The sequence below is a fragment of the Rhinopithecus bieti genome, unplaced genomic scaffold, assembly GCF_001698545.2.
Source record: "Rhinopithecus bieti isolate Rb0 unplaced genomic scaffold, ASM169854v2 scaffold_55715, whole genome shotgun sequence".
In the NCBI taxonomy this organism is placed as follows: Eukaryota; Metazoa; Chordata; class Mammalia; order Primates; family Cercopithecidae; genus Rhinopithecus; species Rhinopithecus bieti.
This window is the reverse complement of record NW_016822769.1, coordinates 1,194,318-1,216,871: the sequence shown is the minus strand read 5'-3', so window position 1 is coordinate 1,216,871 and position 22,554 is coordinate 1,194,318. Positions and strand designations below refer to the sequence as shown.

At 41.5% G+C, this 22,554-nt stretch overlaps 2 protein-coding genes across 5 annotated transcripts in view; one reads left to right on the top strand and one right to left on the bottom strand.

Moving 5' to 3' along the window:
- Positions 1-727: 727 nt before the first annotated feature.
- B2M (beta-2-microglobulin) lies at positions 728-7,407 on the bottom strand. 2 transcript variants are annotated; one of them, XM_017861024.1, is made up of 4 exons: positions 7,274-7,407; positions 3,129-3,407; positions 2,479-2,506; positions 728-1,226 (listed from the first exon to the last, which is right to left on the bottom strand). In XM_017861024.1, exons 1-3 carry the CDS (start codon positions 7,338-7,340, stop codon positions 2,493-2,495), a joined length of 360 nt encoding a protein of 119 aa, XP_017716513.1. In that variant the 5' UTR covers positions 7,341-7,407; the 3' UTR covers positions 728-1,226; positions 2,479-2,492. The 2 variants fall into 2 exon arrangements, with proteins under 2 accessions (XP_017716513.1, XP_017716512.1); XM_017861023.1 differs by lacking the exons at positions 728-1,226; positions 2,479-2,506 and having other exon boundaries at positions 2,532-3,407; positions 7,274-7,401.
- A 91-nt stretch (positions 7,408-7,498) lies between these two features.
- Positions 7,499-22,554, top strand: part of PATL2 (PAT1 homolog 2) — a 48,560-nt gene continuing 33,504 nt past the window's right edge. For 2 of the 3 annotated variants that reach the window (XM_017861018.1, XM_017861020.1), the window contains exons 1-2: positions 7,499-8,013; positions 11,226-11,432. The gene's annotated coding sequence lies outside the window, so the exon portion shown is untranslated. Of the gene's footprint in view, positions 8,014-11,222; positions 11,433-22,554 lie in introns of all 3 variants that reach the window. The other variant, XM_017861019.1, reaches the window with a different exon arrangement.

Genomic DNA, 22,554 nt, shown 5'->3' with positions numbered 1-22,554 from the left:
TCAGGTATAAAACTATGCCTTGAAAATTTTAAATCCGTTGTCATTCAAAGTACAGTTGGCCTTTAGTATCCAGGGGCTCCACATCTGTGGATTCAGCAAACCATGGATCAAAAACATTGGGGAAAAAAAAGGGATGGTTGTGTCTTTACTGAACATGTACAGACTTTCTTTTCTTGTCATTATTCCTTAAACAATAACAACCATTTACATAGCATTTACATTGTATTAGGTATTATAAGTAATCTAGAAATGATTTAAAGTATACAGGAGGATGTGCATAAGTTATATGCAAATACTATACCATTTTATAGAAGGGACTTATATATCCAGAGATTTTGGTGTCCAAGAAGGGGTCCTGAAACCAGTCCCCCAGGGAGACCAAGGGATGACTGTGTATCTATTCCTTGCTAAAATATTAAATCCTTAGATACTTTTGCTCCCTCTTAGAGTCTGCATACTCCTCATGACCTGGCCCACAAGAAAGAACTCTGGCTAAAGTATAGAAGGCTGGCCTCTCACTAGACAGCTGTGTCACCCCAACTATGCCATTTAACTTCTTTGAGCATCAGATTCCTAATCTGGAAAATGTGGATCACTGAGGCCCTTTACACTGTGAGCCAAACCCTATATACAAGGGGTTCACACTTTTTACCACGTGGCACTTGAAGACTGTTTCCCTGTTTGAAAATAAAGGGGTAATAGTGAGAGCGAGATATGAGACAACACATCAAATTTCATAGTTTTATTTAACTCGTGGAACAAAAATGAACCAGATTAACCATAACTTTATCAAATGTATAAGAAGTAAATATGAATCTCATATGACTTTACTCATTATAACAAATTTCCAATAACCCTTCAATTTCTAAATTTTTCCTCCAAATTCTAAGCACAATATGTAAATTGGAAGTAAACTTATACACGCATAACTATCTTATCAAGCTTTGAGTGCAAGAGATTGAAGAGTTCAGATCTGACCAAGATGTTGATGTTGGATATGAGAATTCTCTGCTCCCCACCTCTAAGTTGCCAGCCCTCCTAGAGCTACCTGCCCAGATACCTCAAACGTGGAGATAGCACTCCAAGTAGAATTATAAAAAGGGTCACGCCCTGTTAACATTATTATAACTCTGCATTTTTTGCATAAAGTGTATAAGCATATCAATATTAAAAAGCAAGGAAGCAGAATTTGGAATTCATCCAATCCAAATGCGGCATCTTCAAACCTGAAAAGAAAAGAAAAAGGTGAGCAAATGAATTTATTTTATTTGGATTGCAGATCTCATTACCAAACCTGTCTAATTTCTACTCTGTAGATCACCTTTTTAAAAGAAGTAACTGCGGACAGTTCTCCAAACCCATTACAAAGAGTATATCCTGTTAGTGTATCCGTTTGGTGCTACCAAAATCTTAGAAGAAAAAATGCTGATATGATATTTTGGTCAGTGCTGGACTGTATATATGACAGTGGTCTCATGAGATTAAAATAGCATACTTTTCACTGTACCTTTTCTATGTTTAGATACACAAATACCATTGTGTTACAACTGCCCACAGTATTCAGTACAGTAACAAGCTGTACAGGTTTGTAGCTTAGGAGAAATAGGCTAGACCATGTAGCCTATGTGTGTAGTAGGCTACAACACCTAGGTTTGTGTAAGCATTTCTTGGAATATGTCCCCATCATTAAGTAACATATGACTATATTCAAATCCTGGCTCTACAGTTTACTACCAGTGTGACTGGGCAGATCATCCACCTTCCTGATGCTCTCCCAAATCAATTCCCTGTTCTAGAATATAGCAGGAGATTTGAATGGGTTTTCAGCATCAAGGTACCCTGGGCAGTAGAATTTCACTGAAAAGCTGGATCTTATACATTTGGACTCCAACTAAAGATGCAGAGAAGTCCAAGTTCCTCCCTCTCTCTTGCTTCTGGAGTTCCTTGTAGTTACATCTATTATAGTATCACTACATCAAGTTTTAACAATCTGGTTCCCTTTATCTCATCTAGTGGCCTGGGAGCCCCTAAGAGGCAAACACAGTCCCCACACAGGAATGGGACATCTGCAGAACTGTATAACTCCTCTCTTCTGTCTGAAGAACAAAACAACTATTATACAAAGGAAGAAAGTGATTCATTTTCTCTTCTCAGCAGAGATGTCCAATGTGGAAATGGCAGAAGAAAGATCAAAGCCTTGCAGGTAATGTGGGTAACTACCTGCCTCTATCCTGCAATACCATACTGGCAGTTCCTTTGCCCTCTCTGTAGAGGGTCAGTAATGTGGCCACACCCGGGGCCACACACCTTCTTCATACCACAGGAGAAGGGAATGTGACCCTGTAGGATTCCTCTTTGCCTGCTAAAATGCTACTCTGTCAATGTTCTCCACATAGTGAGGGTTATCATGTTAGAACTGTCTATAAATAGTCCTCAGGATAGTGAAACAAAAACATTTTCTTAAGGTCAAAAACTTACCTCCATGATGCTGCTTACATGTCTCGATCTACGAAAAGACAGTGGAGAAAGAAAAGGAAGACATGAAGTTATACTTTTAAAATACCATGTACTAACAAATGTCTAAAATGGTTAGAAATAAGGCTGGCAGAATAGGCTGCTGTTCCTATCCATGTATACCTTGTTTAGAGCTACCCAGCAGGAACATGCCCTTCCTACTAGCCTCAGATACCAATCCAGCCAGAGAGTACTGGAGGAGTCCAGGATTATAGGATGCTAGGATACGCAGGACTTACAAAGGTCTATACCTTCTTGAGATGTTCGTTAGTGCTCAATATACCTGAAGCTGCCACGAAAGCTAGAGGAAGCCAGTAGGTAAGAAGTGTTAAGAGTGCATATGTATTCATGCAAGTGCTGCTGCTGCTCCCTGCTCAACTGCAGGGAAACTACTGGTTCAGAAACCATGCTGTGCAGCAATCTCTCAGCAGGTGCCACTAATCTGATCTTTAAGAACATTCCCTGACAATCCCAATATGCAGATTGTTTATATCAGATGGGGTGGGACTCATTCAGGGTAGTATGGCCATAGACTTTTTTTATATCAAAGCAGCTTTATGATATGACTACTCATACACAACTTTCAGCAGCCTACAAAAGAATGTAAGACTTACCCCACTTAACTGTCCTGGGCCCTGTCAAAGTCACATGGTTCACACGGCAGGCATACTCATCTTTTTCATTGGGGGTGAATTCAGTGTAGTACAAGAGATAGAAAGACCAGTCTTTGCTGAAAGACAAGTCTGAATGCTCCACTTTTCCCATTTTCTCTCCATTCTTCAGTAAGTCAACTTCAATATCAGATGGATGAAACCCAGACACATAGCAATTCAGGAAATTTGGCTTTCCATTCTCTGGTGGATGGCGTGAGTAAACCTGAATCTTTGGAGTACCTGAGGAACATAGGGAAAAGACACGTTAATATTGCCAGGGTATTTCACTTGGGGCTAACTTGGTCTCAAGCTCCCTCAGGCACCAAGTGTTTACATTTGATCATCAATTTCTCCCAATTCCATTTCCACTCTGGCCAAATGAGTTTCCCCCTTCCCAACAAGCCACCTCCATTTCGAGGAATAAACCATGACTTGGTATCTTTCCCTCATAATTCCTCTATACATGACTTTTTTTTTTTTTCTAGCAGATTTCTAGCAGTATCTTCTGTCACTGGAGATTGTGCTGCATTTTTAAGAACCTTTTTCTGGATGCTCTCAAGCACTTCTGATGGCTTCTCAGCACTCATAGCATTCTTTAACACATCACTGAAGAGTCTACATGATTTGGCTCCAAGCTCCTTTTCAAAGGTCATTTCTCAGTTCATAATAGCCCCATCAAATTACTCATGTTACTGTACTCTGTTTCCACCCCTTCCATTTTCTTCCTTATGTTTACTCCTGTCTTTTTGGTTCCTGCTCCTGCCTCGATCTCCACCCACCTGATTTTCTAAACTGTATTAAGTGTCTAGAAGAGTGCCTGGGATATAGCAATTGCTCTATACGTGGCAGATGTTATTATTATTACCTCAGGTTCCTAAATGGATCAACCCAAGGTATGTTTTATTTTGTTGTTTTTGTTGGTTTTTTGTTTGTTTGTTTGTTTGTTTAAAATGGCATCTCATTCTGTTGCCCAGGCTGGAGTGCAGTGGCGAGATCTCAGCTCATTGCAACCCCTGCCTTGGTTCAAGTGATTCCTGGGACTACAAGCACACGCCACCATGCCCGGTTAATTTTTGTATTTTTAGTAGAGACGGGGTTTCACCATGTTGGCCAGGCTGGTCTCAAACTCCCAACCTCTAGTGATCTGCCTGCCTTGGCCTCCCAAAGTGCTGGGGTTACAGGCATGAGCCACTGCGCCCAGCCCAATCCAAGGTATGTTCTTACCAAATAACAAAACCTCTTTATTTCTGCAGAGGGTTTATATGCCAGATCCCTCTCTGATTTTGTACCTAATTTCATGAGCTAGAAAACAAAGAAATAAAACCTAAATGCATACAAGAGCTGGCAAATACCTTAAATGGTTGAGTTGGACTGGATAAAATACAACAGGGATAGGTGAGGACTATGGCAAATGGGACAGAACATACTTTTCATTATGATCAAATGGAGTAATGCATGTGACAGTGGGATTTGCATTTTAATTAGCATCCACAGGTGATTGCTGTAAACTAGCCAGGTTGGGAATACATTGCCTAATGTTACAGAAGCAGTGCTTCCCAAAATGAGAGGCATGACTAGACCATCCATGGGGAAGTGGAAAGAAAATATTATAAACTCTATATTTTTCATCGAAAATGAAGAGAAGTGTTAGTGCTACTAAATATACGGATTGACACTAAATATATGTGTATACAATTCTTTTAAATACACTTATATTCAGGGTACATGATCACTAAAAGGCAGCTGCTCCTCCAGGTCTGGAAGGTTGTGGGGAGAAGGAGGAGTACCAGGCCACCTTGACCAGATACATCTCTCTAGAAACACCCTATCATCAAGGAAAGGCTACTAACCCTATCGAGAGGTGGATTGGGGGGTCTAATGAAGACCTGATTTTTTTCATAACATTAAAAGCTAAGAGAGCTCTTTGCATCTGAGCTTCTAATAGTAAGAACATAATAAATGCCTCAGGGGTCAGAGCACAGATTCATCCTGCCTGGAACTCTCTGAGGGAAGGTAGCAAGATTTGGTGAGAGCATCACTGTAATCTTTTCTAAGAAGAGGACAAGTATCAGACAGGCTGGGTTTGAATTGGGGCTCAACCAGTTACTGGCTTTGTGACTTTTGGAGAGTTATTTAAGCTTACAAAACTTAACTGAAAAATTAATTTATGCCCACAGTAAAACAAAACAAAACCACACACAGGACAGAGGGGGAAAAAGACCTTCAGAGGTAATCACCATTACATGCTTCTTGTGGTATCTCCCAGAAATGGTTTATGCATGGCATGTATTACTTTGGAAATTTTCAAAATAAGATTTTTTAAAAAACATCTGATTGTTATTTTTTAAAACGACATCTAACATAACCAGCAAATACCAGTAATGGTGATGATATATACATTATCCTTTGTGTTGTAAATAAATTGTATCCAAATTAAATGCAATTTTCTCATCATCAAAACATTCTGCTTTTGATCACGTTTTGCCAGGGGGAAAAGGTGAGAGGGCTTAGCGTATTGCCAGGTATTTAGAAAGTGCTCAAGATCTTTGGTGTCCTCAACAGTCTTGGTAACCATCTTGGATTATCTTTATTAAAGGTTTTACAACTCCCCTGACTTTGACAAACCTTCACTTTTTTCTTTCTTCCTTTTTTTTTTTTTTTTTTTTTTTTTTTTTTTTTTTTTTGTTTGTTTGTTTTGTCTTTTTTAAGGGACAGGGTCTCGCTCTGTTCCAGGACTGGAATGCACTGGCGCCATGATAACTCAAACTCCTGGCTCAAGAGATCCTCCCGCCTCAGCCACCCGAGTAGCTTGGGCCACAGGCGCCAGCCACCACACCCGGCTGATTTTTGTTTTTATTTTTTATAGATACGAGGTCTCACCATGTTGACCAGGCTGGTCTCAACTACTGACCTCAAGCTATCCTCCCGCCTCGGCCTCCCTAAGTGCTGGGATTACAGGCGTGAGCTACCACGCCCAACCCCCTCGTGTTTTCAAAACCGAAAGTAAGAGGCACAGTACATCTCGGAAAGAACCAGGCAAAGAGCCAAAGAGGAAGCCTTCTGTAAGAAAAGACCACAGGGCCTGTGGCCGCCCGGTTTGCTCTGGAGAATCTCACGCAGAAGGCAGGCATGTTTCTTTAAAAAAAAAAAAACGCACGAATTACACCCAAAAGGCATGCGCTCCCACGAAAGGCCCTGGTCAGGCTTGATTTCAGTCTCGATTGCTGCCATTTATCCCTGTGTAATTAAGTTTCTTAAAATCTCGGTGCCTCAGTTTCTTCATCTGTGAGAGGCAGAAGGTAACCATAGTAGTTATCTATGGTGGAAGATAACTATTTTAAAAATTAAATGACGCAAAGCACGTAAAATCCTTGGCACACAGAAAGATGTCAATAACGGGTAGTTCTTATGATTTTTAAAAGTGACCTGTGATGGGAACAAATAGGTTAATGATTCGAAACTGCTTTGTATCACAGCCAAGCATTCTACAAACGTCGCTTGCTGTTTCCCCGCCACGGTGTGGCCCCACATAGACCCGGAGGTGCAGGGCAGGCGAACTTAGCGGCTCCTAGACGAAGTCCACAGCTCTCCGGTCCGAGGGAAGCAGAGCTGCAGCAGACAGGTTTACCCGGGCAACGCCTCCCCCAGACCCCAGGCGCCCGTCCACGCATTCACAGCCCTCAGCTCCGCGCCTTTGGGACGAGCCTACCCGTCCCCTACTCCAGCTGCGCTCGGGGAGCCAGAGGACCCGCGAAAGAGCGGAAGAGAAACCCTCCCCCAACCTCGGCGCTCTGACGCTTATCAACGCCCTAAACTTTGTCCCGACCCTCCAGTCGCCGTAGGCCAAATGTCTCCCCTGCTCCCAGCCGAAAGGGGCAGGAAGCGCGCGTCCCGGGTGCGCACCCCCTTCCCCACTCCCAGGCCACCACACTGCTTCCCGGAGACCCAGCCCTGGACTAGCCCCCCGGCGGGCCACCAAGGAGAACTTGGAGAAGGGAGGTCACGGAGCGAGAGAGCACAGAGAGGGCCACAGAGGGTGCGGAGCGGGAGAGGAAGGACCAGAGCGGGAGGGGAAGGACCAGAGCGGGAGGGTAGGAGAGACTCACGCTGGATAGCCTCCAGGCCAGAAAGAGAGAGTAGCGCGAGCACGGCTAAGGCCACTGAGAGCGACATCTCGGCCCGAGTGCTGTCCGCCGCTGGAATGCCCGCCGGGCGCGACGCTTCCACTTATATTCCACGCGGGCACAGCCAATCAGGGCAAGGCCCGCGGGGACCGTCACCCGTCTCCAAGCCAGCGACGCGGTGCCAGGTTAGAGAGAGGGACTTTCCCGTTTTCGGTTTCCTTTTCTTAGAGTCTCGTGATGTTTAAGAAGGCATGCACTAGATTGGGTGGGTTTGCTGTCTGTACATCGGCGCCCTCCGATCTGGGGTGCGCGCCCCAGCTTGGGACACGTGGCGCTCATTCTAGGACTTCAGCTGGAGGCACCTTAAGGCCCCCTCCTCACATTGCAAACTGGCCCCAGAGATACTAAGTGACTTACTAATGGTGCCCCAGCTAGTTAAGGACTCGGACCTGCATTTTTCATTCGAGAAAACTGAAACCCAGAAGATTAAGATCGTTGAATGCTACCTAGCAGGAGAACTTCGGTTTATAACTACAGCTCGGGAATTGGCTGCAGCGTTTCTCGATTCTCTGGGCAAGAAAAATAGTCCCAGAAGCATCCTCAGCACAGCTCAGAGAAGGTCCTAGCGAACGAGTACCTTTCTTGCTTCTTGAATCCCTTCAGGAAAAAGTGTTTGGAAAGTTCTGAGCCAAGAAGTTCCTCCCTGTGTCCTTGCTATTTAGGTAATTTTCTTTGTTCTGTTGATTTGGGGGGGGGGGGGGCCCCTAATAGTAAAAGCAGTAACTGCTTAGGGCTTTAGAGCTTCCAGCGCCCTCCAGGTACAACATTCTCTTAGTTTCCACCCTAGAACAGGGACTGGCACATAGTAGGTACTCAGTAAACTGAATGAATGAATGGATGGATGGATGGATGAATTAGTGAATACGTAAATAAACTGTAGGAGGAAAGAATTACCCCCATTCATTTTATGAACAGGGGAAACAAAGGCTGAGAGACTAGAATTCAAACTCTGGCCTGATTCCATTGACATTCATAATTTAGACACTGGAAGACAAAGGGCTTGGCAATTTTAGTGAGAGTTTGGACTGCATCTGCCTTGGGCCCAGCCAAGGACGTTAAACATGACAGGCAGACCCATTAAGAAAACCTACACTCTAAAGTGACCGTAAATAAGGTGCTGCCATTTCGTAGTGGCGGAGTCCACAGGTCTTTTCTAAGAGGAACAGTGAGAAGAGAAGTGGACCATGGGGATGGGGAGGGGCAGAGATCTTGGAAGTCACCGTGGTTTTCAGCTGAAAGGATTTGCCTAGCTTCCCCAAAGAGCACAACAAATACCTTCTAGGTTTCTTTTACATATTTTTAGGCTTTTGATAATCCTTATTGTGGAGGCCATGCCTAAACTAAGAAAATGCAATACTCTCCATGGACCTAATGAAATGAGATAATGCACAAGAGAGAGCCTCCCACAATGCCTGGCACATAATACGTGTTCTATAGTGTATAATAAGTGCTATAATTATTAATATTATTTACCTAGTTTTTCTACCAGCCCTCTCAATAACTAAAATATAAGAATAATTGTTATGCACAAGTTTATGAAATAAGACACTCTTGCTCCCTCCCTTCTTCCCCTTTTAAAAACTCACATAAGGCACTAAAGGCCTGAAATGTTAGTGTTGAATTGTACTAGAAAAGTGCCTTAGAAGTTTAGCAAGGGCCAGGGCTATTTTTGCCTCTAGTTTCTTGTTTACTACATCACAGAGAAATACTAAATTTAAAATCCATTACGGATAGATTCTGACTTACTCACTTGGAAAACCAATTTAAAAAGCAATAAAAAACAGTGCAGACAGAAAAAAGTCTATTTTACAGTTTTCTGTGGGTGGGGAATACCTGTATTTTTCTTGGATTTACCATTTATGACATGTTTTGAATAGTGAGGGTGAAAATTATATATATAACTATTTGTTTAAAAACAAGAGCACTGTTTGCCTAGGAGGGCAAATTTGGGAAGTCTACAAACATTGACAATGTCCTTTTCTTTAATTTTTAATTTTTTTTGTGGAGACAGAGTCTTGCTATGTTTTCCAGGCTGGTCTCGAACTCCTGGTCTCAAGTGATCCTCCTTCCTCAGCCTCCCACAGTGCTAAGATCACAGGCATGTGTTACCATGCCCAGCCACAAATATGACAGTTTAATAACTTTATCTCCCTGTAGTGCAATTAACAGATTAACAGCGGCCTTTTTTTCCCTATATAACCTTCTTAAAATTTTTTTACAATGAGCATTTATTCAAAATAGTAAATGTTGGCAAGAATTTAGAAGAACTGGAACTCTCATACAATCCTGGTGGGAATATAAAATGGTATAAACAATTTTGGGCTGGGCGTGGTGGTTCACACCTATAATCTGAGCACTTTGGGAGGTCAAGGCAGGAGGATCACTTGAGACCAGGAGTATGAGACCAGCCTGGTCAACATGGTGAAACCTTGTCTCTACTAAAATACAAAATTAGCTGGGTATGGTGGTGGGCATCTGTAACCCCAACTGCTCAGGAGGCTGAGGCAGGAGAATCACTTTAAGCTGGGAGGCAGAGGTTGCAGTGAGCTGAGATTGCACCACCATACTCCAGCCTGGGCAACAGAGCAAGATTCTGTCTNACTTTATCTCCCTGTAGTGCAATTAACAGATTAACAGCGGCCTTTTTTTCCCTATATAACCTTCTTAAAATTTTTTTACAATGAGCATTTATTCAAAATAGTAAATGTTGGCAAGAATTTAGAAGAACTGGAACTCTCATACAATCCTGGTGGGAATATAAAATGGTATAAACAATTTTGGGCTGGGCGTGGTGGTTCACACCTGTAATCTGAGCACTTTGGGAGGTCAAGGCAGGAGGATCACTTGAGACCAGGAGTATGAGACCAGCCTGGTCAACATGGTGAAACCTTGTCTCTACTAAAATACAAAATTAGCTGGGTATGGTGGTGGGCATCTGTAACCCCAACTGCTCAGGAGGCTGAGGCAGGAGAATCACTTTAAGCTGGGAGGCAGAGGTTGCAGTGAGCTGAGATTGCACCACCATACTCCAGCCTGGGCAACAGAGCAAGATTCTGTCTCAAAAAAAAAAAAAAAAAAAAAGGGAAAACACTTTGACAGCTCTTTATAAAGTTAAACATACACTGGCCATTAGATCCAGCCACTCCACCCAAGATATTTCCCCAAGAGAAAACGAAAGCATATGTCTATACAAAAACTTGGACATTAATGTTTACAGCAGTTTTATTTGTGATAGCTGAAACTAGAAACGATCCAACACACATCAACAGGTAAATGAATAAACCCACTAGAGTATATATCCATACAATGAAATATTATCATCAACAAATAAGGAAAAAACTGTTGATACATGTAACATGGATGAAATCATCATGGTAAGTAAAAGAAGTCAGACAGAAAAGAACATATACTATATGATTCTGTTTATATAAAACTCCAGAAAAGGCAAACTATAATCTATATGACAGAAAGTAGATGAGTCGTTTCTAGAGGGAAAGGAGATCATCTAAACATGAGGAAACTTTTGGGTTGATGGATATATTAATTATCTAGAGTTTGATGATTTCACAGTTATATTTTAGAACTTATTGTATACTTTAAGTGTAATTTATTGTATATGGATTATAAATATTTAAAAGGACATAGCCAGGGGAGGTGGAGCAAGATGGCTGAATAGAAGCCTCCACTAATCCTGCTCCTTGCAGGAACACCATATTGAATAACTATCCACACAAAAAAAGCACCTTCATAAGAACGAAAAATCAAGTGAGCAATCACAGTACCTGGTTTTAACTTCATATCACTGAAAGAGAAACTGAAGAGGGTAAGACAGTGTTAAATTGCTAAATGCTGTCTCTCTCCCATTCCCCAGCAGCAGGCACCTAGCGTGGAGAGAGAATCTGTGCTTCTGGGAGAAGAAGAGTGCAGTGATTGTCAGACTTTGCCTTGGAACTCAAGTGCTGCCCAGTCATAGCACAAAGCGACACTGGGAAGAACTCACCCAGGGCCCATGGAGGGATCATTCAGACCAGCCCTAGCTGGAAGCAAATCATCCATCCCAGCAGTGGGAACCTGAGTTCCAGTAAGTCTCACCACCATGGGCTGAAGTGCTCTGAGGTTCTACATAAACTTGAAAGGCAGTCTAGGCCACAAGGATGGCAATTCCTGGGCAAGTCCTGGTGCTGTGCTGGGCTCAGAGCCAGTGAATGGGGGGTACACAACCTAGTGAGACACCAGCTGGGATGGCCAAGGGATTGCTTGCACCACCCCTCTCCCAACCCCAGGCAGCAGAGCTCAAAGCTCAGAGAGAGAGACTTTCCTCTGCTTGAGAAGAGGAGAGGGAAGAACAAAGATGACTTTGTCTTGCATCTTGGATACCAGCTCAGCTGCAGTAGGATAGGGCACCAGGCAGAGTCCTGAGGCCCACATTCCAGGCCATAGCTCCAAGCTGACATGTCTAGCCACACCCTGGGCCAGAAGGGAACCTGCTGCCTTGAAGGGAAGGACCAGTCCTGGCAGGATTCCTCCCCAGCTGACTAACGAGCCCTTTGACCCTGAATAATCAGAAGTAGTACTCATCATGGGCTTTGGGTGAGACTCAGAGACATGCAGGCTTCAGGTATGACCCAGCATATTCCAGCTGTGGCGGCTATGGGGAGAAATTCCTTCTGCTTGAGAAAAGGAGACGAAAGAGTAAAGGGGACTTGGCCACTGTGGGGTTAGAATACGAAGTGGGCTCTTAGGATCTCTGATTCCAGGCTTTGGCTCTTAGATAGCATTCCTGGACCTGCTCTGGGCCAGAGGGGAGCCCACTTCCCTGAAGGGTGAGTCCCAGGCTGGGCAGCATTCACCACAAGCTTACTGAAGAGCCCTTGGGCCTTGAGTATATATCAGCAGTAGCCAGACAGTACCCATCACAGGCCTGGGGTGGAAGTGGCCATGGGAAGAGAATTCTCAGCTTGTGGAAAGGGGAGGGAAAAGTGGGAAGGACTTTGTCTTGTGGCTTGGGTGCCAGTTCAGCTGCAGTACAATAGAGTACCAAGTAGATTCCTAAGGTTTCTGATTAGGCCCTAGCTCCTGGAAGGCATCTCTGGATTCACCCCAGGCTGGGGGGAACTTGCCACCCTGAAGAGGACATAAGCTTGGCTGGCTTTGCCACTTGCTGATTTTAGAGCCATAGGGCCTTGCGTGAACATAGGTAGTAGCCAGGGAGTGGTTACCATAGGCCTTAGGCAAGACCCAGTACTGTGCTGACTTTACCTCTGACCCTGCACAGTCCCAGTAGTGGTGGTCACAGGGGTGTTTGTGTCACTTCTCCCCCAACTCCAGGCAGCTGATCACAGAAAGACAGACTTTGTTTGGGGGAAAGAAGGGAAGACAATAAGAGTCTCTGCCCAGTAATCCAGAGAATTCTTCCAGATCTTATCCAAGACCACCAAGGCAGTGCCTCCATGAGTAATCAGTGTTAACTTGTCAGCAGTTTAAAATAATGAGTGATAAGATATTATCTGCAAACATCATGGTGACCTCAAATCAAAAAACATACAACAGACTATGAAAGAGCCACAGCATTTCTATGCTTGGTGTGCCCTCTAATGCAGATACAGCTGCAGTGACCAAAAACTTAGATCACAACACCCACGTTCCTTTGAATTCCTGAAAAGCCTTCCAAAGAAGGACAGATACAAACAGCCCAGACTGCGAAGACTATGATAAATATTTAACTCATACACTGATGAACATCCACAAGCATCAGGACCAGCCAGGAAAACATGACCTTATTAAATGAACTAAATAAGGCACCAGGGACCAATCCCAGAGAAACAGAGATATGTGACCTTTGAAACAGAATTCAAAATAGCTGTTTTGGCCAGGCACAGTGGCTCACACCTGTAATCCCAACATCTTGGGAGGCCAAGGTGGGTAGATCACTTGAGCTCAGGAGTTCAAACCAGCCTGGCAAACATGGTGAAACCCTATCTCTACTAAAAATACAAAAATTAGCTGGGTGTGTTGGGGTGTGCCTGTAACCCCAGCTACTCAGGAGGCTGAGGCAGGAGAATTGCTTAAACTTGGGAGGTGAAGATTCAGTGAGCCACGATTGTACCACTGCACTCCAGCCTGGGCAACAGAGCAAGACTCTGTCCAAAAAAAAAAAAAACTGTTTTGAGGAAACTCAAAGAAAGTAAAGCTAATACAGAGAAGGAATTCAGAACCCTGTCATATAACTTTAACAAAGAGATGGAAATAACTAAAAAGAATCAAGCAAAAATTATGGAGTTAAAAAATGAAACTGACATACTCAAGGATGCATCCGAGTCTCTTACCAGTAGAACTGATCAAGTGGAAGAAAGAATTAGTGAGCTTGAAGACAGGCTATTTGAAAATATAATCAGAAGAGACAAAAGAAAAAAGAATAAAAAAGAATGAAGCATGCCTACAAGATCTAGAAAATGGCTTCAAAAGGGCAAATTTAAGAGCTATTGGCTGCAGCCAGGCATGGTGGCTCACGCCTGTAATCCCAGCACTTTGGGAGGCTGAGGTGGGCAGATCATGCAGTCAGGAGTTCGAGACCAGCCTGGCCAACATTGTGAAACCCCATCTCTACTAAAATACAAAAATTAGCTGGGCAAGGCAGCAGGTGCCTGTAATCCCAGCCACTCTGGAGGCTGAGGCAGAAGAATTGCTTGAACCTGGGAGGTGGAGGCTGCAGTGAACCAAGATCACACCACTGCACTCCAGCCAGGGCAACAGAGTGAGACTCTGTCTCAAAAGGAAAAAAAAAAAAAAAAAAGACTTATTGGCCTTAAAGAGGAGGTAGAGAGAGAGATGGGGTAGAAAGTTTATTCAAAGGGATAGTAACAAAGAGCTTCCCAAACCTAGGGAAATATATCAATATTCAAGTATATGAAGGTTATAGAACACCAAAAAAATTCAACCCAAAGAAGACTACCTGAAAACATTTAATAAACAAACTCCCAAGGTCAAAAATACAGAAAGGATGCTAAAAGCAGCAACAGAAAATAAACAAATAACATACCAGTTATTTGGAGCTCCAGTATGTCTGGCAGCAGACTTTCCAGTGGAAACCTCACAGGCCAGGGAAGACTAGCATGGCATATTTAAAGTGCTGAAGGAAAAAAATATTTTATCCTAGAATAGTGTATCTGGTGAAAATATCCTTGAAGTATGAAGGAGAAACAAAGACTTTCCTAGACAAACAAAAGTTGAGGGGTTTCATCAACACTAGACCTGTCCTACAAGAAATGCTGAAGGGAGTTCTTTAATCTGAAAGAAAAGGACATTAATGAGCAATGAAAAATAATTTGAAGGTGTAAAACTCACTGGTAATTAGAAGTACACAGAAAAAAACCAGAATATTATAACACTGTAATCACGGTATGTAAACTACTCATATCTCGAGTGGAAAGACAAAAAGGTAAACCAGTCAAAACTAATAACTATCACAACTTTTCAAGATATAGACAGTACAATATGACATAAACACAAACAACAAAGAATTAAAAAGAATGGGACAAAGTTAAAGTGTAGAGTTTTATTAATTTTTTCTTTGCTTCTTTATTTATGTAAGTTGTCATTGTTTTAAAATAATGGGTTATGTTGTGAATATGTCAAAAAATAATAAAATGAAATAATGGGATATAAAATATTAAATGCAAGCCTTATGGTAACCTGACATAAAAAAGCATACAACAGGGGCCAGGAGTGGTGGCTCCCACCTGTAATCCTAGCACTTTGGGAGGCCGAAGCAGGCAGATGGCTTGAGCTCAGGAGTTTGAAACTAGCCTGGAAAACACAGTGAAAGTACTGTCTCTACAAAAGTACTTGTCTCTACAAAAAAAAAAAAAAATTAGCCAGGCATAGTGACACTCACCTGTGGTCCCAACTACTTGGGAGGCTGAGGTAGGTGGATCACTTGAGCCTGAAAGGCAGAGGTTGCAGTGAGCCAAGATTGCACCACTGCACTCCAGCCTGGGTGACAAAGTGAGACTCCCATCTCAAAAAAAAAAAAAAAAAAAACACATATAAAAAAAAAAAAAACACAACCTAAAAAAAAAAAAAAAAAAAAAAAAAAAAAAATCTCCAGAACAACATACAACAGATATACAAAAAATAAAAGCAAGAAATTTTTAAATACTACCAGAGAAAATCACTTTCACAGAAAGGAAGACAGGAAGGAAAGAAGGAGGGAACAGAGGACCACAAAACAACTAGAAAACAAGTAACAAAATGGCAAGAGTAAGTCCTAACTTATCAATAATAATATTGAATCTAAATGGACTAAACTCTCCATTCAAAAGACATAGAGTAGCTGAATGGATTTAAAAAAAATACAGAAGCACACTTCACCCATAAAGACACACATAGACTAAAATAAAGGGATGGAAAAATATATTCCATTCCAATGGAAACCAAAAAGGATGATGAATAGCTATACTTACATCAGACAAAATAGATTTCAAGACAAAAACTATAAAAAGAGACAAAGAAGGTCATTATATGATGAAAAGAGGTTAATTTGGCAACAGTATGTAACAGTTGTAAAAATATATGCACTCCAACTGGACCACCCAGATATATAAAGTAAATATTATTAGAGCTAAAGAGAGAGGACCCAGTACAATAATAGCTGGAGATGTCAACACCCCACTTTCAGCATTGGACAGATCGTCCAGACCAAAAATCAACAAAGAAACATCAGACTTAATCTGCACTATTGATCAAATGACTCTAATAGATTTTTTTTTTTTTTTTGAGATGGAGTCTTGCTCTGTTGCCCAGGCTGGAGTGCAGTGGCGCAATCTCAGCTCACTGCAAACTCCACCTCCCAGGTTCACACCATTCTCCTGCCTCAGCCTCCCGAGTAACTGGAACTACAGGTGCCCACCACCATGCCTGGCTAATTTTTTGTATTTTTAGTAGAGACGGGGCTTCACCGTGTTAGCCAGGATGGTGTTGATCTCCTGACCTCGTGATCTGCCCACTTTGGCCTCCCAGAGTGCTGGGGTTACAGGCATGAGCCACTGTGCCTGGTCAGATATAATAGATATTTACAGAACATTTTATCCAGTGGCTACAGAATACCCATTCTTCTCCTCAGCACATGGATCATTCTCAAGGATAGACCATATGTTAGGTCACAAAATAAGTCTTAAAAAAATGAAATTATATCAGATATCTTCTCTGACCACAATGGAAAAAAACTAGAAATCAATAACAAGAGGAATTTTTGAAACTATACAAATACATGGAAATTAAACAGTATGCTCCTACATGACTGTGGGTCAACAAAGGAATTAAGAAGGACATTTTTTTAAATTCTGGAAACAAATGATAATGGAAACACAACATACCAAAACCTATGGGATACAGAAAAGGCAGTAATAAGAAGAAAGTCTATAGCCATAAGCACCTACATAAAAAAAAAAAAACAACAACAACAAAAAGAAGAACTTCAAATAAACATAATGATGCATTTCAAAGAACTAGAAAAGCAAGAGCAAGCCAAACCCAAAATTAATAGAAGAAAAGAAATAATAAAGATGAGAGCAAAAATAAATGAAATTGAAATGAAGAAAACAATTCAAAAGATCAACAAAAAGAAAAGTTGTTTTTTTAAAGACAAAAATCAACAGATCTTTAGCCAGATTCACTTAGAAAAAAAGGAGAGAAGACTCATATAAATAAAATCAGAGATGAAAAAGGAGACATTACAACCAATATCACAGAAATTCAAAGGATCATTAGAGTCTACTATGAGCAACTACATGCCAATAAATTGGAAAACCTAGAAGAAATGGATAAATTCTGAGACACATACAACCTACCAAGATTGAACCTTGAAGAAATTCAAAACCAGAACAGACCAATAACAAGTAACAAATAAAAGCCCAGGACTCTATGGCTTCACTGCTAAACGTTACTAAACATATGAAGAAGAACTAATACCAACTGACATAGTTTCAATATAGGTCCCTACCCAAATCTCATGTTGAATTGTAATCCCTAGTATTGGAGGTGGGGCCTGGTGATAGGTGTTTGGGTCATGGGGGCACATCCCTCATGGCTTGGTGCTGTCCTTGCGATAGTGAGTGCATTCTTGAGAGATCTGGTTGTTGGTAAAATGTGACACCTTCCCTCACCACCTCTTGTTCCCACTCTTACCATGTGAAGTGCCTGGCACCCTTCTGCCATGAGTAAAAGCTCCTTGAGGTCTCCCCAGTAGCTGAGCAGAGGCCAGCACCATACCATGTTTGTACAGCCTACAGAACCATAAGCCAATTAAAACTCTTTTCTTTGTAAATTTTCCAGCCTCATGTATTTCTCTCTCTCTCTCTCTCTCTCTTTTTTTTTTTTTTTTTTTTTGGAGACAGGGTCTCACTCTGTCACCCAGGCTGGAGGGCAGTGGTGCAATCTCAGCTTACTGCAACCTCTGCCCCCTGGGTTCAAGCAATTCTTGTGCCTCAGCTTCCTGAATAGCACCACCACACCTGGCTAATTTTCATATTTTTAGTAGAGATGGGGTTTCACCATGTTAGCCAGGCTGGTCTCAAACTCCTGGCCTCAAGTGATCTGCCTGCCTCAGCCTCCCAAAGTGCTGGGATTACAGGCATGAGCCACCATGCCCAGCCTCAGTTATTTCTTTATAGCAATGCAAGAAAGACCCAAAACACCAACCCTACTCAAACTATTCTGAAAAATAGAGGAAGAGGGAGTGTTTTCAAACTCATTCTACGTGGCCGGTATTACCTTGATGCCAAAACTAGACAGGCACACTAAAAATAAAAAAAACTACAGGCAAATATCCCTGATGCAAAAATCCTCAGCAACATACTAGCACACTGAATTCAACAACACATTAAAGTGATTATTCATCTCATCTGCAGTATCTTTCCAATGGAAAAAAAAAATCATTCATCATGCATCCAAGCATCCCAGAGATGCAAGGATGGTTCAACATACACAAATCAATCAATGCGATATATCATATCAACAGAATGAAGGGCAAAAACCATATGATCATTTCAATTGATGCTGAAAAAACAGTTGATAAAATTCAACATCCCTTCATGATTAAAAACCCCTCAAAAACTGGGCACATAAGGAATGTACCTCAACACAATAAAAGCTCAACACAATAAAAGACAAACCTACAGTTAGTATCATAGTGAATTAAGGGAAAACCTAAATCCTTTTCTCAAAGATCTGGAACATGACAAAGATGCCCACTTTCGCCACTATTATTCAAAATAGTACTGGAAGTCCTAGCTAGAGCAATCAGACAAGAGAAATAAAGAACATCCAAACTGGAAAAGAAAAAGTCAAATTATCCTTATTTGCAGATGATATGATCTTATATTTGGAAAAACCTAAAGACTCCACCAAAAAACTATTAGAACTGATAAATTCAGTAAAGTTGGAGGATACAAAGTCAACATACAGGCCAGGTGTGGTGGCTCACGGCTATAATCCCAGCACTTTGGGAGGCTGAGGTGGGCGGATCACTTCAGGTCAGGAGTTCAAGACCAGTGTGGCCAACATGGTGAAACCCCGTCTCTACTAAAAATACAAAAATTAGCCGGGTGTGGCGGCACATACCTGTAGTCTCAGTTACTCAGGAGGCTGAGGCAGGAGAATCACTTGAACCCAGGAGGCAGAGGTTGTCATGAGCCAAGATCACGCCACTGCACTCCAGCCTGGGTGACAAAGTGAGGCTCCATCTCAAAAAAAAGAAAAAGAAAATTAACATATAATCATTTGTTTTATAAATAATATTAAATATCTAATATTAATTACCTTCTTAACCAAGAAGTAAAAGATCTCTACAATGATAACTATAAAACACTGATGAAAGAAATTGAAGAGGACACAAAAAAATGGAAAGATATTCCATGTTCCTGGATTGGGAGACACAATATGTTAAAATATCCATACTACCTAAAGCAATCCACAGATTCAATGTAAACCCTATCAAAATACCAATTACATTCTTCACAGAAATGGAAAAAAAAAATCATAAAATTTATATGGAACCACAAAAGACCCAGAACAGCCAAAACTATCTTAAGCAAAAAGAACAAAACTGGAAGAATCACATTACCTGACTTCAAATTATACTACAAAGCTATAGTAACCCAAAGAGCATGATACTGGCATAAAAACAGACACATAAACCGATGAAACATAATAGAGAACCCAGAAACATCTACAGTAAACTTATTTTCAACAAAGTTGTCAAAAACCTACATTGAAGAAAGGACACTCTCTTCAGTAAATGGTGCTGGGAAAACTGGATATCCATATGCAGAAGAATGAAACTAGACCACTATCTCTCGCTCTCGCCACATACAAAACTCAAAGAAAAATGGAATAAAGACTTAAATCTGGCTGGGCATGGTGGCTCACACCTGTAATCCTGGCACTTTGGGAGGCCAAGGTGGGTGGATCACTTGACCAGGAGTTTGAGACCAGCCTGGCCAACATGGTAAAACCCTGTCTCTACTAAAAATACAAAAAATTAGCTGGGCATGTTGATGCACACCTGTAATCCCAGCTACTCAGGAGACTGGGGCATGGGAATCGCTTTAAGCTGGGAGGCGGAAGTTGTAGTCAGCAACTGCACTCTAGCCTGGGTGACACAGTAAGACCCTGTCTCAGAAAATAAAAAGACTTAAATCTAAGACCTCAAGCTATGAAACTGCTAAAAGAAAACATTGGGGAAACTCTCCAGGGCATTAGACTGGGCAAAAATTTATTGAGTAATACCCTTAAAAGCTTCTGCACAGCAAAGGAAACAAACAACAAAGAGAAGAGACAGCCCACAGAATGGGAGCAAATATTTACAAACAAATCCATTTCACAAGGATTAATAATAAAAATATATAATAAGCTCAAACAACTCTATAGGAAAAAATCTACTAATCCAATTTTTAAAATGGGCAAAAGATCTGAAGAGGCATTTCTCAAAAGAAGACATACAAATGGCAAACAGGTATCTGAGAAGGTGCTCACCATCACTGATCATCAGACAAATGCAAATCAAAACTACAATGAGATAGCACTTCACCCTCATTAAAATGGTTTTTATCCAAAAGACAGATGATAACGAATGCTGGTGAGGATGTGGAGAAAAGGGGAACCCTCATATACTGTTGGTGGGAATGGAAATTAGTATACTCACTATGGAGAACAGCTTGGAGGTTCCTCAAAAAAACTAAAAATAGAGCTACCATATGATCCAGCAATCCTACTCCTAGGTATATACTCAAAAGAAAGAAAATCAGTATATCGAAGAGATATCTGCATTTTCATGTTTATTGCAGCACTATTCAAAATAGTCAAGATTTGGAAGCAACCTAAGTGTTCATCAACAGATGAATGGATAAAGAACATGCGGTACACATACACAATGGAGTGTGTTTGGCCATCATAAAGGGTGAATTCTTATCATTTGCAGCAATATGGATGGAACTGGAGATCATTATGTTAAGTAAAGTAAGCCAGGCATAGAAAGACAAGGTTTGTATGTTCTTTGTGGGAGCTAAAAATTAAAGCAACTGAATTCATGGAAATAGAGAGTAGAATAATGGTTACGAGAGGCTGGGAAGAGTAGTAGGGGGAGGGAGGAGGAAAATGGTTAATGGATACAAAAATATAATTAGATAGAATGAATAAGATCTGGTATTTGATAGCACAACAGGGTGACTAGTGTCAACACTTTATTGTATAGTAAAAATAACTAAAAGGGTATAATTGGATTATTTGTAGCACAAAGAAAGGATAAATGCTTGGGGTAAGGGATACACCATTTTCCCTGATGTGATTATTATACCTGTATCAAAATATCTCATATACTTCATATATATATATATATATACACACATACATATACACACACATGAAGTATATATATATATACACACACACACACACACTATATACCCGTGAAAATTAAAATTAAAATTAAAAAAATTTAAAGAGAGAAAATGAAAATTAAAAAAAAAAACAAAAGGACAAAGCCAGGCATGCTGGTATGCACCCATAGACCCAGCTACTTAGGAGGCTGAAGCAGAAGGATCACTTGAACCCATGAGTTCGTGACCAGCCTAGGCAACATAGCAAGAGCCCCGTCTCAATTTTTAAAAATAATATTAAAAAATAAAGTGGGAAAGCTGCTGACCCAAACTACACAACAATCTAGAAGGTAGGTGTTATTTCCTTTACAGATAAGGAGACTGAGATGCAGAGAGGTAAGATACTTCCCACGATTTCACTGAGCTGGGATTCAAATCTTGGTCTGGTGGATTCCAAAGGCCTCAATCTTTCCGCTAGAAAATAACTCTGGGCACTTTCCGAGAAGGGATCCGTAAGAAGTAATTGGGAGGCTTTGGAGACCAGGGCAAGAATAGAAGCAAATAAGAAGGTGAGGGGGGAGATAGCTACAGAGCAACCAGCACCAAGATGTGAAGCAAATGAGAAGGTGAGGGGAAGTAGATACACAGGAACCAGCACCAAGATGTGTAATGTTATTTTTTTAAACTGACATTTACTGTTTTCCATTTATAAAAGTAATATATGCACATGATGGAAAATTGGAACATACTAAAAACTATAAAGAAGAAAATTGGCCGGGCGCGGTGGCTCAAGCCTGTAATCCCCGCACTTTGGGAGGCCGAGACGGGCGGATCACGGGGTCAGGAGATCAAGACCATCCTGGCTGACACGGTGAAACCCCGTCTCTACTAAAAAAAAAATACAAAAAACTAGCCGGGCGAGGTGGCGGGCGCCTGTAGTCCCAGCTACTCCGGAGGCTGAGGGGGGAGAATGGCGTGAGCCGCAGAGGCGGAGTTGCAGTGAGCCGAGATTGCGCCACTGCACTCCAGCCTGGGCGACGGAGCGAGACGCCGCCGTCTCTAAAAAAAAAAACCTAAAAAAAAAAAAAAAAAAAAAAAAAAAAGAAGAAGAAGAAGAAGAAAATTAAGGTTGGTCCAAGTACAGTGGTGTTTACAACTAATTCATCACAGTCACAGATTTCTTTGTTCCTTCTCCACTTCCACTGCTTCACTTGATTCGTCAAAAAGGAGAAGAAGAAAGAAGAAGGAGGGAAAAGAAGGAGGAAGAAGAAAGAAAAGGAAGTACAGTGAGTAGGAGGAAGAAGAAAGAAGAAAAGGGAGGAGGAGGAG

Coding starts and splice junctions, on each gene's coding strand:
- B2M (XM_017861023.1), bottom strand. CDS start 7,340: ATGTCGCTCTCAGTGGCCTTAGCCGTGCTCGCGCTACTCTCTCTTTCT. Junction 3,408..7,273: donor TGGCCTGGAGGCTATCCAGC/GTGAGTCTCTCC, acceptor TATGTTCCTCAG/GTACTCCAAAGATTCAGGTT.